At 48.1% G+C, this 16,981-nt stretch overlaps 1 protein-coding gene across 2 annotated transcripts in view; it reads right to left on the bottom strand.

The window, feature by feature from the left end:
* The window catches only part of pitpnm3 (PITPNM family member 3), a 236,593-nt gene that overhangs the window by 87,568 nt on the left and 132,044 nt on the right, over positions 1 to 16,981 (bottom strand). For both annotated transcript variants that reach the window (XM_033046226.1, XM_033046227.1), the window contains exons 4-5: positions 13,051 to 13,127; positions 11,383 to 11,609 (exon numbers count right to left, since the gene is read on the bottom strand). In XM_033046226.1, the coding sequence (XP_032902117.1) occupies positions 11,383 to 11,609; positions 13,051 to 13,127 (304 nt within the window). The remainder of the gene's footprint in view (positions 1 to 11,382; positions 11,610 to 13,050; positions 13,128 to 16,981) is intronic.

Below are 16,981 nucleotides of genomic sequence, written 5' to 3'. Positions count from 1 at the left end.
AGAAACATAGAAATTAGGTGCAGGAGTAGGCCATTCGGCCCTTCGAGCCTGCACCGCCATTCAATATGATCATGGCTGATCATCCAACTCAGTATCCCGTACCTGCCTTCTCTCCATACCCTCTGATCCCCTTAGCCACAAGGGCCACATCTAACTCCCTCTTAAATATAGCCAATGAACTGGCCTCGACTACCCTCTGTGGCAGAGAGTTCCAGAGATTCACCACTCTCTGTGTGAAAAAAGTTCTTCTCATCTCGGTTTTAAAGGATTTCCCCCTTATCCTTAAGCTGTGACCCCTTGTCCTGGACTTCCCCAACATCGGGAGCAATCTTCCTGCATCTAGCCTGTCCAAACCCTTAAGAATTTTGTACGTTTCTATAAGATCCCCTCTCAATCTCCTAAATTCTAGAGAGTATAAACCAAGTCTATCCAGTCTTTCTTCATAAGACAGTCCTGACATCCCAGGAATCAGTCTGGTGAACCTTCTCTGCACTCCCTCTATGGCAATAATGTCCTTCCTCAGATTTGGAGACCAAAACTGTACGCAATACTCCAGGTGTGGTCTCACCAAGACCCTGTACAACTGCAGTAGAACCTCCCTGCTCCTATACTCAAATCCTTTTGCTATGAAAGCTAACATACCATTCGCTTTCTTCACTGCCTGCTGCACCTGCATGCCCACTTTCAATGACTGGTGTACCATGACACCCAGGTCTCGCTGCATCTCCCCTTTTCCTAGTCGGCCACCATTTAGATAATAGTCTGCTTTCCTGTTTTTGCCACCAAAATGGATAACCTCACATTTATCCACATTATACTGCATCTGCCAAACATTTGCCCACTCACCCAGCCTATCCAAGTCACCTTGCAGTCTCAAAGCATCCTCCTCACAGCTAACACTGCCCCCCAGCTTAGTGTCATCCGCAAACTTGGAGATATTGCCTTCAATTCCCTCATCCAGATCATTAATATATATTGTAAATAGCTGGGGTCCCAGCACTGAGCCTTGCGGTACCCCACTAGTCACTCGACAGGGTCAGGCAGCATCTCTGGAGAGAAGGAATGGGTGACGTTTCAGGTCGGGATCCTTCTTCAATCTGTAAAGGGCCCGTCGCACTTTGCGATTTTTTTCGGCGACTGCGAACGTCAGCGACTGACCCCCTAAAAACCGTCGAGTTGCACGACACTCCGCGTCACCGTCACGTCAAGCTACGACACTGCGCGTCGCCCGCCTTCACGACACAAGGAGGTCACACCGAAGTGTAATGATCACATCGGAAATGAACTTATATCCAATTAATCCAAGGACCAATAACTTTTTAAGAAATAAATTGTTTATTTAACGTCAGTGTCACCCGCAGGACAGCGCGCGTCAGCGTGTGACAGGGCACACGACACGATGAGACACCCAGATGTCGCCTGAAGATTTTGAACATTCCAAATTCCAGGGGCAGCGGGGAGACACCGCGCGTCACTACACACATCACCCCGCTTCACGCCCCGACCACGCCGCCACAACCTCGTTTCAGGCTGTCGCCAAAAATGTCGCCCAAGTGGGACAGGCCCTTAAACCTTACTTCCTACACACGGTTTAGTTTAGAGATACAGCGCCGAAACTGGCCCTTCGGCCCATCGGGTCCGCGTCGACACACGCACACGCACACACACACGACAATTTTACATTTTATACCAAGCCAATTAACCTGCACGTTTTTGACATGCGGGAGGAAACCGAAGATCTTGGAAAAATAATTCACGCAGGTCACGGGGAGAACGTGCAAACTCCGTACAGACAGCACCCGTAGTCAGGATCGAACCCGGGTCTCTCGTGTTATAAGGCAGCAACTCTACCACTGCGCCACATGCCGTACCATCTTGCTGACATTTATAAGCCATCCGACCTGCTAGAGGATGCATTCTCAAAGATTGTTACTTACTAGAAATCTCTGAATACTATATATTTATAGAGTCTTACAGTGTGGAAACAGGCCCTTCGGCCCAACTTGCCCACACCGGCCAACATGTCCCATCTACACTAGTCCCACCTGCCTGCATTTGGCCCCATATCCCTCTAAACTTGCCCTATCCATGTACCTGTCTAAATGTTTCTTAAACTTTGCGATAGTCCCCGCCTCAACTACACACACCTGCCGCCCTTTGTGTGAAAAGGTTGCCCCTCATGTACCTATTAAATCTTTCCCCCCCTCACCTTAAACCCACGTCCTCTGGTCCTCGTTTCCCCTACTCTGGGCAAGAGACTCTGTGCGTCTACCCGATCTATTCCTCTCATGATTTTGTACATCCATCATCCTCCTGAGCAATGTTTCTGTATTCATCTCAGGAAAAAAAGCGCAAGGATTTGATTGCATGAATGATGGACTGAACCAACGGGAGCAGGCCATTCAGCCCACTGAGTCTAGGCCGACCATCGATCACCCGTTCACACTAGTCCTACAGGTATTTATAACTCAGCGGGTCAGACAGCATCTCTGGAAGACACGGATAATTGACGGATCGGATTGGGATTTTTTCTTCAGTGCCAACCCAGAAAGTCACCTCTCCATGTATTACAAATAGGCAGTCTGACCCGCTGAGTTACTCCGGCACTTTGCAACCGCTAGGCTTTTGTGCTTCCACCCACAACATTAGTCATAGAATCAGTCACACAGCTTAGAAACGTGCCCCTCGGCCCAACTAATCAGTATAAAAGGACGCACCTTCAGGAAGGAGATGAGGAGGAATTTCTTCAGTCAGAGGGCGGTGAATCTGTGGGATTCTTTGCCACACAGAAGGCTGTGGAGGCCAAGTCAATGGATTTTGTTAAGGCAGAGATAAATAGATTCTTGATTAGTACGGGTGTCAGGGGTTATGGGGAGAAGGCAGGAGAATGGGGTTGAGAAAGAAAGATAGATCAGCCGTGATTGAATGGCGGAGTAGACTCGAATGGCCTAATTCCGCTGCTATGACTTCTGTAAATTGCCCCTAGTGTGCAAGGTGGAACGAGTGTACAGGTGATCACTGGTCGGCGTGGACTTGGTGGGCCAAATGGCCCATTTCCACGCCGTATCTTTAAAACTAATATTAGATAATATCCAATCTATTCCCATTGATGAGTTGGAAACACAAAGGACCACAGGCAATAATCACAAACTGCACAAGTGCAATAGAGCAGATTAAACGATGCAATCAGTTCTTATCACATTTTCCACTCACTACCACAGTATCCCCGACGTCACGACTTCGATTCATATACTACAGCTTTGCTTTCAATACTATTCTTCCATGCATGCTCATCCCCAAACTCATGGAACTAGGAGTCATAGAGTGATGCAGCGTGGAAGCAGGCGGCCAACTTGCCCACACCGGCCAACATGTCCCAGCTACACTAGTCCCACCTGCCTGCGTTTGGTCCATATCCCTCCAAACTTGTCCTATCCATGTACCTGTCTATAGGCGAGTCCAGGCACAGAAATCGCTATCAAAACATGCGGGGGGGGGCCCACATTTTCTTGGCAGCCGCTCGCGCATGCGCACACACACGAGGTTTCGGCCGTGGGCCCTGTGGACGGTAACATCGGGAGCTGACCTGGTTGGTGACCGACTCCCAACTCCAGCAACAGCGGCTATGTACGCGCCGAATTGTGGGGCTTGAATCGGCCCGTTCGCGGGGTCTCCCATCAGCCGGCGGGGGCTTCAACATCGGGAGCCTCGACCGCCTCAATACAGCAGTTTGATTTTAAGTCACGTCGGGCGCTGAAATGACCCACGAACGGGCAGATTCAGCCCTTAGAAAGCGTCTGATGAAGTCCGGATTACAAAACATGGGGGGAGAATTGTACCCCACCTCTCAAAACATGGGGGGGGGGGGGGTTGGCACCGACGTCCCCCAGGATTTCCACCCATGGGGGAGTCAGCACTCATCTCTGCAACTGGATCCTCGACTTTCTGGCCAACAGACAGCAATGAGCGAGGCGAGGTGAGAAATCATCGTCCACGATAATCCTCCACACTGGTGCCCCGCGAGGATGTGTTCTCAGCTCCCGTACTGTACTCCTGATACACTCACGACTGTGCAACCAAATACCAACCCCAACTCAATCCACAAGTTGTGCAGGAAGGAACTGCAGATGCTGGTTTAAACTGAGGACATACACAAAAAGCTGGAGTAACTCAGCGGGACAGGCAGCATCTCTGGGGAAAAAAAGTGATGTTTTTTCGGGTGCCTTCTTCAGCCCATGCATCACAGCATGGTTTGGGAACAACTCCATCCCAAGACGGGAAGAAATTGTTGTTGTGGACGCAGCCCAGACCATCACACAAACCAGGCTCCATATCCATCCACACCTCATGCTGCCTCGGCAAGGCCGGCAGCATAATCAAGGATCTCACCCAAAGATCCCATAGGATAATAGAAGCCGGTTACGGAAACATCCTTGTAAAAATAAAAGTTATTTGGTAAAAATCTTCTCATTTTCAGAATTTTCATTTATTAACACAAACTGTTCCCCCGTAACGTTGATTACACTGCGAGTCAGGTTGGGTCGGGTCACGGAAATGGATAAATAAAAGGCCCACGTTCCGCTCCATTGTGTATTACACGTCAGCCCATTGCATTTAGCAGGAGTGGTCTATCTTGCTCTGCTATAGGATCTTTGGTCTCACCCAGGTCACTCCCTCTTCTCCCTTTTCCCCTTCCCATCAGGCAGGAGGTACAGAAATGTGAAAACGTACACCTCCAGATTCAGGGGCAGTTCCTTCCTGGCTGTGAACAGGTAACTGAACCATCCTCTCACCAACTAGAGAGCGGTCCTGACCTACCATCGACCTCATTGGCAACCTTTGAACAATTTTTAATTGGGCTTCAATGTTATTTCTTGCACTGAATGTTGGGCCCTTTCTCCTTTATCTGTACACGTTGGACAACTTGATTGTCTGAAGAAGGGTCTCCACCCAAAACCTCACCCATTCCTTCTCTCCAGAGATGCTGCCTGTCCCGCTGAGTTACTCCAACTTTTTGAGTATCTTTGATAGTAATCACATATAGTCTATTCATTGTCTGGGTGGTGCGCAAACAAAAGCGTTTCACCATACCACGGCGCATTTGACGATAATAAACTCAACTAAATTAAAATAACAACATGGAAGAATCAAGTAGATTCTTTTTTTAATAAAGGGCCTGTCGTCCCACTTAGGCAATTTTTTAGGCAACTGTCATAGTTGTAGCAGGTCACCTTAAAAACGGTGACTGGACCGACCCCCCCCCCGCCCCCAACGACATAAAATTTGAAATAGAATAATTACTTTAACAACAAAGAAACAAAATCAGCACCGGCGACAACCTACGCTAACCTGGCGACATCTACAACAACTCCTACGTCAGGAGAAGTCAAGCTACGCTCACCGGCGTCAAACCCACTGTCGCCGACTGTCTCCAAAAATTGGAGAGAGTTGGCGACATGTTGAAAATCCAGCGGCGACCAGAAAGACGCTACGACTCTTTGGGCGACTGAGGAGACGACTCACGACCGTACAGGTGAATCACAAAAAAAAAAAAAAAAAGCCTAAAGGGCCTGTCCCACTCTACGAGGTAATTCAAAGAGTTCTCCCGAGTTTCCCCTGATTCGAACTCGGAGAATTACGGTAATAGCCGTTCGTAGGTACTCGGGGCTCTCGTGGACATTTTTCACAGTGCTGAAAAAACTTCACGAATTACCGCGTTTCCCCGAGTATCTGCCGTTAGCGTTACGAACCGCTACGAGACATCCACGAGCTCCGACGTAGCCGCTACGTACTTACCACGAGTTAGATTTTTTTTTTTTTTAAACTCGGGAGTGCTCTTGAATTACCTCGTACAGTGGGACAGGCCCTTAAGTGGGATAGACCCTTAAAGCCAACAGATGTGTCTATTTCAGTCTTGCTCAGACTGCCGAATTAACCAGCGTTTAAAGTCCCCCACACAGCCGTGAGAATTTTGCACGTCGCCTTATTTCCTACACGCTCATGTCAACAAATATTCATATATTCATGAACTCCAATTACATTATACTTCAGACCAGCTAGATAACAATAGGCATCATCTAATTTCGTACATGTTCTTGAAGAACCCTTCACCGATTGTGAAAATAGCAATAGAGTTAATAGCAAAATAGAGCAATAACGCTGCCTCAAATGGTATGTTCGCAAAGCCTCGCCTCTTGCGTCCTGGCCCTTCATGCACTCAATTGCTTCCTCATTTCTCATATCGTTCCTCCTACCTGGAGCCATTTGCAGCCCTTTAATGAACATCAGGTGGATATGTCACACTTCAAACCCCCGGCTTTCCCACCCTCTCCAATCTCAAAGTACCAGCTAATTGATTTTCACCTTGCATTATAGATGGCTTCCACAATCGCAAAGGGATGAATGCACTTCAAAAGTAATTTAATGTGCACAAGATGCTCACAACATGTGTAGTGGGATATCTGTATTATTATTAATCCATCTCCAGCATTTCATGCGATTAGATTAAGGTGTAACACAAGGTTGGAAAGACCTGTGAAAGATACTCTAATCTTTCCTGGACTTTTCCTTCAATGAAGGTCATGTAATGCTCGCTTGGAAGAGCTTCCAAGTGGTTTGTTAAGTTCGCAAAATGATAGCAGTCTAAATATAACACTTGTGTTGAATGCCATTATTTTTATTTTTAAACATCGAGTATAGAGGTTGGAGGGGCCGCGTTGCAGTTATACAAGACGTTGGCAAGGCTGCATTTAGAGTATTGTGTTCAGTTCTGGGCACCGTGTTATAGGAAAGATGTTCTTAACTTGGTCGGTGTGGCAAGTTGGGCCAAAGAGCCTATTTCCCCCTCAGTTTCTCCACGACCCCGAGACCTAGTGTACTGAGCATGTATCAGTGATTAATATCTTAGGGCTAACGGAATCAAGGGATACGGGGGAGAAAGCAGGAATGGGGTACTGATTTTGGATGATCAGCCATGATCATATTGAATGGCAGTACTGGCTCGAAGGGCCGAATGGCCTACTCCTGCACCTACTTTCTATGTTTCTAATGCATTCACAGTATGGATGCCTGACAGAACCTTTGTTCATTGTAGCCGGAAGCAGAATGACATTACACACCAGGATTGGTGGCAAAAATTATGTTTTTTGATAACGTGGGCACAGATTTAGTTTACTTCAGTGTTAGTTTAGAGATACAACACGGAACCAGGCACTTCCGCCCGAGTCGGCGCCAACCAGCGATCCCCGCACACTAACACCATCCTACACACACACACACACGAGGGACAATTTACACTTACACCAAGCCAATCAACCTACAAACCTGTACATCTTTGGAGTGTGGAAGGAAACCGAAGATAGACAATAGACAATAGGTGCAGGAGTAGGCCATTCAGCCCTTCGAGCCAGCACTGCCATTCAATGTGATCATGGCTGATCATCCCCAATCAGTACCCCATTCCTGCCTTCTCCCCATATCCCCCGACTCCGCTATCTTTAATGGCCCTATCTAGCTCTCTCTTGAAAGTATCCAGAGAACCAGCCTCCACGGGCCCTCTGAGGCAGAGAATTCCACAGACTCACAACTCTCTGCGAGATCTCAGAGGAGACCCACGCAGGTCACGGTGAGAACGTACAAACTCCGTACAGACAGCACCCGTGGTCAGGATTGAACCCGGGTCTCCGGCGCTGAGCGGCAGCTGCTGCTCCGTGCTGTGTTCATCGTGCCCTTGAAATGGATCTTTGCCTGATGTTGCCGTTTATTTTTATTAAGACTTCTTTTTTTAAACCAAACAGGTTGTCATGGAAACAGTGCATTGGGATTTTGAGCATCATGACGTGATGCAGTGCTCCACTTCACTGCTGCAATGATAGTCTGTGTTTATATCTGGTGTCTGATACAAGATACTGCAGAGACCCACAACAAAGTGTCTCGCTACCACCCCCTAACTCACTTCGCCACAACAAAAAAGACGTACAGGTCTGTAGGCTAATTGGCTTGGTATAATTGTAAACAAATTGTCTCCAGTACGTGTAGGATAGAGTTAAGGGTCTGTCCCACTTGGCGATTTTTTTCGGCGACTGCCGGCGTCATATCTCGGTAGCCAAAAGATTTTGAACATTTCAAAACCCAGCGGCGACAAACAAAAGTTGCGACACTTGAAAAAACCACCGCGCGTCGATACGTCATCACGCCGCAAACCTTTCAGTCACCTGACACGTCCGCCAATGACGCCGGCTGTCGCTAAAACAATAAAATGACGCCAAGTGGGACAAGCCCTTTAGTTTAAGGGGGTCGCTGGTCAGCGCCGACTCGATGGGCTGTATCTCTAAACCAATTCCACGCTGTATCTCGCGGACAGGAAGGCACTACAACGGGTGGTGAAAACCGCGCGGCACATCATCGGTGCCCCGCTCCCTGCCATGGATGCCCTCCACCGAAAACGGTGTCTGAAACGAGCTGGGAAGATCATTAAAGACCCCTCCCACCCCAACCATGGACTGTTTGCCCTCCTCCCATCAGGGAGGCGGTACAGGAGCCTCAGGTCTCGTACCAGTAGGATGAGGAACAGCTTGTACAATCATACCGTCGCATTGCTGAACTCGGAGTCCCGCCGATAGATTCCTCCGGTCCCTCCGTCCCCATTGTTTAATTATTCTGTATTTTTTATTATTCTGTATCCTCTTTTTTTTTAAAATTTCTATATTGCACTACTACGGACTGACGCAAAACTGCATTTCGTTGTACCGATACTCAGTATTTGTGCAATGACATTAAAGTTGAATTGAATTAAACTAAACTAAAATCAGCAGCATAAAGTACGGAAGGCCCTCGTCGAGTCACCGCTAACGGGCTGAACCCGCGCCCATTGCTTGTTATAGCTGCACAGTCTTTTATTTTTTTGCAGGTTTATCCATATTTACAGACGCCAAACCAACCGAACAACGGCAGACGTTACAGAAACGTTGTTTTGGCAGGAATTGGCAAAATGTAGCGTGCAGCTGACGCACATAATGGGGCCTGTGATTGGATGACAGGTCAATCCCTCGTGTATGGCGTCAACAGCACCAGCGACACGTACGCACGCACGCACGCTGTAACAGATCTAGGATCTGTCTGTACGCGTGCCCTCTGGTGATTACAGTACAGACGCTCCCCCACTTACGATGGTGCAAAAGTGATACACATTCAGTAGAAACCTCACTTCGGATTTTGATCTTTTCGACGAACCAGGCGTGCAACTGATGCACGGAAAGTGACACGACGGCAACCAAGTCACCAAAGTCCGGGGCAGTCCGTTGACCGACTCGGCCGTGGCTGGGTGAATGATGAGTTGGCCCGGGTGCTGGACTGCGTACAAAGCCCAGCCGGCGGGCCAGCTGAGGAGTTTTGGCCCCGGGTGCTGGACTGCGCGAGCGACGTCTCGCAGCCCATGTCAAAACTCCTCAGCTGTCCCGCCGGCTGGGCTTTGTGCACTGCTGTACGCAAAATCCAGCGCCCCATCCAACTCGTGAACCGATGAACGGCCATGAGAAGGAGGGTTGGTGGTGGTGGTGGTGTCGGCGGTCAGCGAAGGTCCGACGGTCGGACAGCTGGCCGGGCTGCCGCCCGACGGGGCCACGGGCGAGGCGCTGCTGCTGCTGCTGCTGCTGCACTCCATGGGCTGCACTACGTCGGGACGGGTGAGGCTGGGCTGGACGCTGCTCTCCGACACGACAGTCGCCTCGACCCGAGTAGTAGCAGTCAAATATGGGACAGGGGCGGTCCCGTACGGGACAAACCAATTTAGCCCAATATACGGGATGTCCCGGCTAATACGGGACAGTTCGCAACCCTAGTTTCTGCACCGTGTCCCTAAACTAAACTAAAAGTGATGATAAAAGAATCATTGAATACACAGGCAGTGATTTGCTGTCTGCAGTAAAGTCGAGCAACAAACATATAACAGTACATCTGCTGGCCCGAGGATTGAATATATTTAACAGTCTTTCCGGAGCTAAATTTAGCACCGTTGAATATTCATATTTTACAAGATGAAACGACAGAATATCCAAGTACTCATTTCTACAATGAACATTCAATCAAAGCTTCAACAATGCCGAGCGTTTATAAGGGCTCAGATCCATCAGCAGCTAGTTATCCAGCCTAGCTTCAGTAAGATGCCCGAATGCACTTGTGCAGGAAGGAACTGCAGATGCCGGTTCAAACCGAAGAGGCACACAAAAAGCTGGAGTAACTCTGGAGCATCTCTGGAGAAAAGGAATTTCGGGTCAAGACCCTTCTTCAGACCGAGTCAGGGGAGAAGGGGGTGTGGAGAGAAAATGAATGAAAGATAAGCAAAAAAACTAACGCTGATAAAGGAAACAGGCCATTGGGCTGGGTGAAAACGAGTTACAGACAATGAGACTAAACAGGGCCACATTGAAACTCGTGCAACAACTAGGGTGGGGGGAGGGACGGAGAGAGAGAGAGAGGGGATGCAAGGATTAGTTGAAGTTAGATAAATCAATATTCATACCGCTGGGTATGAAGAAAAAAGCTGGAGTAACTCGGCTGGGACAGGCAGCATCTCTGGAGAGAAGGAATGGGGGATGTTTCGGGTTGAGACCCTTCTTCAGACCAGCTGAGTTACTCCTCCTGCATTTTGTGTCTATCTGCTGGGTAAGAATGTATATGTTCTGTCCCCCTTCCCTGTGACTTACCTGGTTATGCAACCAACTCTCAACTCCCCTCCCCTCCCCGCGCATTGTCCTTCTCCCCCCCCCCCCCTCTCCCTCCCCCCCACCCCCCCTGCTTGTCTGTACGGAGTTTGTACGTTCTCCCCGTGACCTGCGTGGGTTTTCTCCGAGATCTTCGGTTTCCTCGCTACAAAGACGTACAGGTTTGGAGGTTAATTAGCTTGGTGTAAATGTCAAAATAATGTTGTGTGTGTGTGCGGTGGTAGCGTGCGTGCGGTGGTAGCGTGCGTGCGGTGGTAGCGTGCGCGCGGATCGCTGGTCATTGTGGACACGATGGGCAGAAGTGCCCGTTTCTGCGCTGTATCTCAAACCAAACTATAATGGCAAAACTCTACACAAACTTGTGTTGTTTAAGTATGACTTTCTTTTCTAAAACTACAAACATCTCCTCATCTACATTATAACTAAACAGACAATCACATCCTTCAAATAGCAGCGTAACCAAAACTGAAAACAATAGAGGAAGAAGGGCATCGACACGAAACGTCACCCATTCCTTCTCTCCAGAGATGCTGCCTGTCCCGCTGAGTTACTCCAACATTTTGTGTCTATCTTCATATTAAATACAAACTTGAACCTGCCAGACATGATTGAACGGAGTACGTTTTGAACAAGGCATTGAAATCTATCCACAAGAACTTACTTAGAAACCAGCGAGTAGGCCTCGGAGCAGATGGGAGGGCAGGGGACCAACTTGGTGAGAAAATGGCCGAGGGCAGCGGGAAAATGGGCGCTGGTTACTTTCTCGAGAACTGAAGTGAAGGTGTTGACGTCCGCGGCCTTCGAGCCTGGGTCTCCGCCGCCCGTATCCAGAATGTTCCCTCCGTGAAGAACCAGGATCAGCACACGGACCTTGCACTTCCTCATATCCTGCAGAGATAGAGCACCCTGAAAATGTGGACCAACGTGTGTGGAGGAAGAGCCCGACAAGATTAACATTCACCTTCATCACCTCTTAAGCTGTGCTATACATGTACCTCGTGTATTGTCAATACATGAAACATACAAAATAGGTGCAGGAGGAGGCCATTCTGCCCTTCGAGCCAGCACCACCATTCATTGTGATCATGGCTGATCATCCACAATCAATAACCCGTGCCTGCCTTCTCCCCATATCCCTTGATTCCGCTAGCCCGTAGAGCTTTGTCTAACTCTCTTTTAAATTCATCCAGTGAATTGGCCTACACTGCCTTCCGTGGCACAGAATTCCACAAATTCACAACTCTCTGGGTGAAAACCTTTTTTCTCATCTCAGTTTTAAATGACCTCCCCTTTATACTTATGGGCCTGTCCCACTTACACGACTTTTTCGACACCTGTCATGGGTCGTTGCAGGTCACCGAAAATGTTCAACATGTTGAAAATCCAGCGGCGACCAGAACAAGGTACGACTCTTTGGGCGACTACTCACGACCCTACAGGCTTCACCCCGCGACATGTCGCCAGCGTGTCTGGTCGTGAGTCGTCTCCTCAGTCGCCCAAGAAATGTATTGCATTGCCTGTTTAAAAACAAAACCATCCATGCGCTCAATTACTTGCTGATTTCCATTGGGAACTGGTATCCAATTAATTACGGCAGAAAATTAATTAACTAGATGTTTGTGACTGGAGTCACATGCCTGCAATCATTAAGGTGCCATTTTCAAAACTCTGGGGAACTGCATGTCTTCCGTTTTGGCTACTGGTTTCATCATATTCCTTAAAAAGCTAATTTTAATTTGATGTTCCCTTTTTCCATGAAGGGACAAAGAACTGCAGGTGCTGGTTTTGTACCAAAGATAGACACAAAGTGCTAGAGTCACTCAGCGGGCCAGGCAGCAACTCTGCAGAAAAGGGATGGGTGACGTTTTGGGTTTGGACTCTTCTACAGAAGCGTCTGAAGAAAGGTTCTTCCCAACCCACCGGCACTGTGGCGCAGCGGTAGAGTTGTTGCCTTACAGCGCTTAAAACGCCAGAGACCTGGGTTTGATCCTGACTGCGGCTGCTGTCTGTGTGTTGTACGTTCTCCCCGTGACCTGCGTATGGTTTCTCCAAGATCTCCGGTTTCCTCCCGCACTCCAAAGACGTGCTGGTTTGTAGGTTAATTGGCCTCAGTAAAATTGTAAATTGTCCCTAGCGTGTGCAAGATGGTGTTAGTGTGCGGGGACCACCGGTCGGCACGGACTCGGTGGGCCGAAGGGCCTGTTCTCTCACTGTAGCTCTAAACTAAAGCCTTGCAACAGCTGCCTGAGTTTTGTGTTAGCATTCAACAACAGTGACTGGACGTTCACATGCTTGACTTAAAAGTACATACTTGTTGAAAATGACATACCTCCGGATCATCTTGTCCTTCCATGCTACCTTGTGTTGGACATCGCTGCCGCCTGAGAGAGTCTCTGTACATGTCACCTGCAATGAATAGAAACTGCCTTCAGTTTACGCAATTAAACCCAATGGCCAATTAACTTAATTAGTGCAAAGGTCCAATTTATCTCACACACCTGGAAATTCACCTTGTGAAACAATAGCTTGCAGTTCACTTAAAACACAGCTGTAGTTTAGTTTAGTTAAGTTTAGAGATACAGTGTGGAAACAGGCCCTTCAGCCCACCCCGACCAGCGATCCCCACACACCAACACTATCCTACACACACTAACACTATCCTACACACACTAACACTATCCTACACACACTAACACTATCCTACACACACTAACACTATCCTACACACACTAACACTATCCTACACACACTAACACTATCCTACACACACTAACACTATCCTACACACACTAACACTATCCTACACACACTAACACTATCCTACACACACTAACACTATCCTACACACACTAACACTATCCTACACACACTAACACTATCCTACACACACTAACACTATCCTACACACACTAACACTATCCTACACACACTAACACTATCCTACACACACTAACACTATCCTACACATACTAACACTATCCTACACACACACACCAACTTACATTCATACCAAGCCAATTAACCTCCAAACCTGCACCTCTGTGGAGCGTGGGTGGAAAGCGGGGATCTCGGAGAAAAGCCGCGCAGGTCACGGGGAGAACGCACAATCTCCGCACCAGAAGTCAGGATTGAACCCGGGTCCCTAGCGCTGTAAGGCATCAACTCTACTGCTGCACCACCGTGCGTGCCGCCCGTAATGTCATTAACTAACAAGTCAACTCGACATTTCAATCAGAGTGGACAGGCATTTGAGGGCGTTTAACGAGTTTGATGTCAAATTAATTAGATTTTAAATAATAGCCATTTAGAACGGAGACGAGGAAAGACTTTTTCACCCAGAGAGTTGTGAATCTGTGGAATTCTCTGCCTCAGAGGGCGGTGGAGGCCAATTCTCGGGATGCTTTCAAGAGAGAGTTGGATAGAGCTCTTAAAGATAGTGGGGTCAGGGGAGAAGGCAGGAACGGGGTACTGATTGGGAATGATCAGCCATGATCACAGTGAATGGCGGTCCTGACTCGATGCGCCGACTGGCCTATTCCTGCACCTATTGTCTATAGTGCATACATGCCATTAACAACCACAGTTTTAAAGAGATAAACCATTGATAAATAATGATGTGGCGGGTAGTGTGGCTGCCTCTCAGCGCCGGAGACCCACCTTCGATCCTGACTAGGGGTGCTGACTGTATGGAGTTTGCACGTTCTCCCCGTGACCTGCGTGGGTTTTCTCCGAGATCTTCGGTTTCCTCCCACACTCCAAAGACGTGCAGGTTTGCAGGTTAATTGGCTTGGTGTAAATGTATATGAATGTTAAAAAATTGTCCCTGGTGTGTGTAGGGTAGAGTTAATGTGCGGGGATCGCTGGTCGGCGCGGACTCGGTGGGCCGAAGGGCCTGTTTCCGCACTGTAAACTAAACTAAAAAAACACCAGGTGGGAGCAGAACAAACGGCAAAGCGAGAGGCGAAGTTAATCTTTTTTTCTCCTCTTTTCAGATAACATCCCCAATTAGGTTTTTGTTTACTTCCCATTGAAGTGTAACTTTGAAGTCATCGAATGTTTGCTTCACAAACTATAATGAGCTTCACTTCATGTGGAACTGGAATGTCGGAAGGCAGAATAATCCAAACCGCAATTTATAGTAATTGGTTGAAAGATCCAACTTGGATACACAGGCCTTTCGGCCCACTGAGTCCATGCTGACCATCGATCACCCGTTCACACTAGTTCTATGTTATCCCGCACCCTACACACAAGGTGCAATTTACAATGAACCTATGAAACTGCACATCTTTGTGAAGCGGGAGGGGTCACAGTTTTACGACCGAGATGAGAAAAACATTTTTCACACAGAGAGTGGTGAATCTGTGGAATTCTCTGCCACAGAAGGTAGTTGAGGACAGTTCATTGGCTATATTTAAGAGGGAGTTAGATGTGGCCCTTCTGGCTAAAGGGATCAGGGGGTATGGAGAGAAGGCAGGTACAGGATACTGAGTTGGATGATCAGCCATGATCATATTGAATGGCGGTGCAGGCTCGAAGGGCCGAATGGCCTACTCCTGCACCTGTTTTCTATGTTTCTATGTTTCTAAACCGGGCCACCCGGAGGAAACCCACGTAGTCACAGGGAGAACGTGCAAACTCCACGCGAACAGCACCTGAAGTCGGGATCGAACCGGTGTCTCTGGCGCCGTGAGGCAGCGGCTCTACCAGCTGAGCCTCTGTGCGTTTGTGATTGTAGACGAAGTCTGAAGAATGTGCTGGAATGGGCTAAATGTTCAACTGCAGAAACACGCAACTGCAGATGCTGGTTTACAAAAAAGGACAAAAGCATTGGGTAACTCAACGGGTCAGGCAGTATCTAGGGGGTAGTAGAGGGGAGAGAGAAAGCTCACCCAGTGTATCTTTAATGTCTCTCTTCATCTCTACTAGATATTTAGTCAAAGGGTGGTGAATCTGTGCAATTTAATTGCTGTGGAGGGCAAGTTATTTGGTATTTTTAAAGCAGAGATAGGTTGAACGAGCAATAACTTTATGTTCAAAGCTAATTTAAAGCTTCTCAATAGACAATAGGTGCAGGAGTAGGCCATTCAGCCCCTCAGTCCAGCACCGCCATTCAATGTGATCGTGGCTGATCATCCACAATCACTACCCCGTTCCTGCCTTCTCCCCATATCCCCTGACTATCTTTAAGAGCCCTATCTAGCTCTCTCTTGAAAGAATCCAGAGCACCGGCCTTCACCGCCCTCTGAGGCAGAGAATTCCACAGACTCACAACTCTCTGTGTGAAAAAGTGTTTCCTCATCTCCATTCTAAATGGCTTACCCTTTATTCTTAAACTGTGGCCCCTGGTTCTGGACTCCCCCAACATCGGGTATATGTTTCCTGCCTCTAGCGTGTCCAAACCCTTAATAATCTTATATGTTTCAACAAGATTCCCTCTCATCCTTCTAAATTCCAGAGTGTACAAGCCCAGCCGCTCCATTCTCTCAGCATATGACATTCCCACCATCCCGGGAATTAACCTGGCGAACCTACGCTGCACTCCCTCAATAGCAAGAATGTCCTTCCTCAAATCTGGAGACCAAAACTGCACACAATACTCCAGGTGTGGTCTCACGAGGGCCCTGTACAACAGCAGACTGTGGTTGGGAAGTAGAAAACCCTTTGGGGTGATATTTAGATTAAAGAAGGGAAAAGAGAACGAGCAAAGAGTGCAAGTCGTTGAGCAGACCTGACATTTGATATTTTACCTCGATTTAAATTACCCCAGAAAGAAAACCTCCTTGGCAACCTTGCCTTGTTGAACTCAATAAATCTTTACAAAGATTATATATTGCATTTCTTCTGTGAGGTTTAGAGCAATTGAAAGCTCCAGGTAGATGCTTTCTGAAATAAACTGTTCAAATAATATCTGAAGAAGGGTCTCGACCCGAAACGTCACCCATTCCTTCTCTCCAGAGATGCTGCCTGTCCTGCTGAGTTACTCCGGCATTTTAGGTCTATCTTCGGCCGATAATGTCAGTGCCGAACATGGTGCCCAATTAAACCAATCTCTTCTGCGTACTCCCAATTGAAGGAAGGTCGACGAGCCCCCGTCGGGCCAAAGAAACGCTTCAAGGACAACATCAAGAACAGTCTGAAGAAATTCCACATCACATCAAGCAACTGGGAGCACATTGCACTGGGCAGGCGCTCCTGGAGGAAATCTGTGCAGGAAGGAGCTGCACGTCATGAAATGGAGCTACGCCGTGTCGCAGAGA

This window comes from Amblyraja radiata, chromosome 28, assembly GCF_010909765.2.
Source record: "Amblyraja radiata isolate CabotCenter1 chromosome 28, sAmbRad1.1.pri, whole genome shotgun sequence".
In the NCBI taxonomy this organism is placed as follows: Eukaryota; Metazoa; Chordata; class Chondrichthyes; order Rajiformes; family Rajidae; genus Amblyraja; species Amblyraja radiata.
Note: the sequence above shows the minus strand (reverse complement) of the source record. Positions and strands in the feature narration are given on the sequence as shown.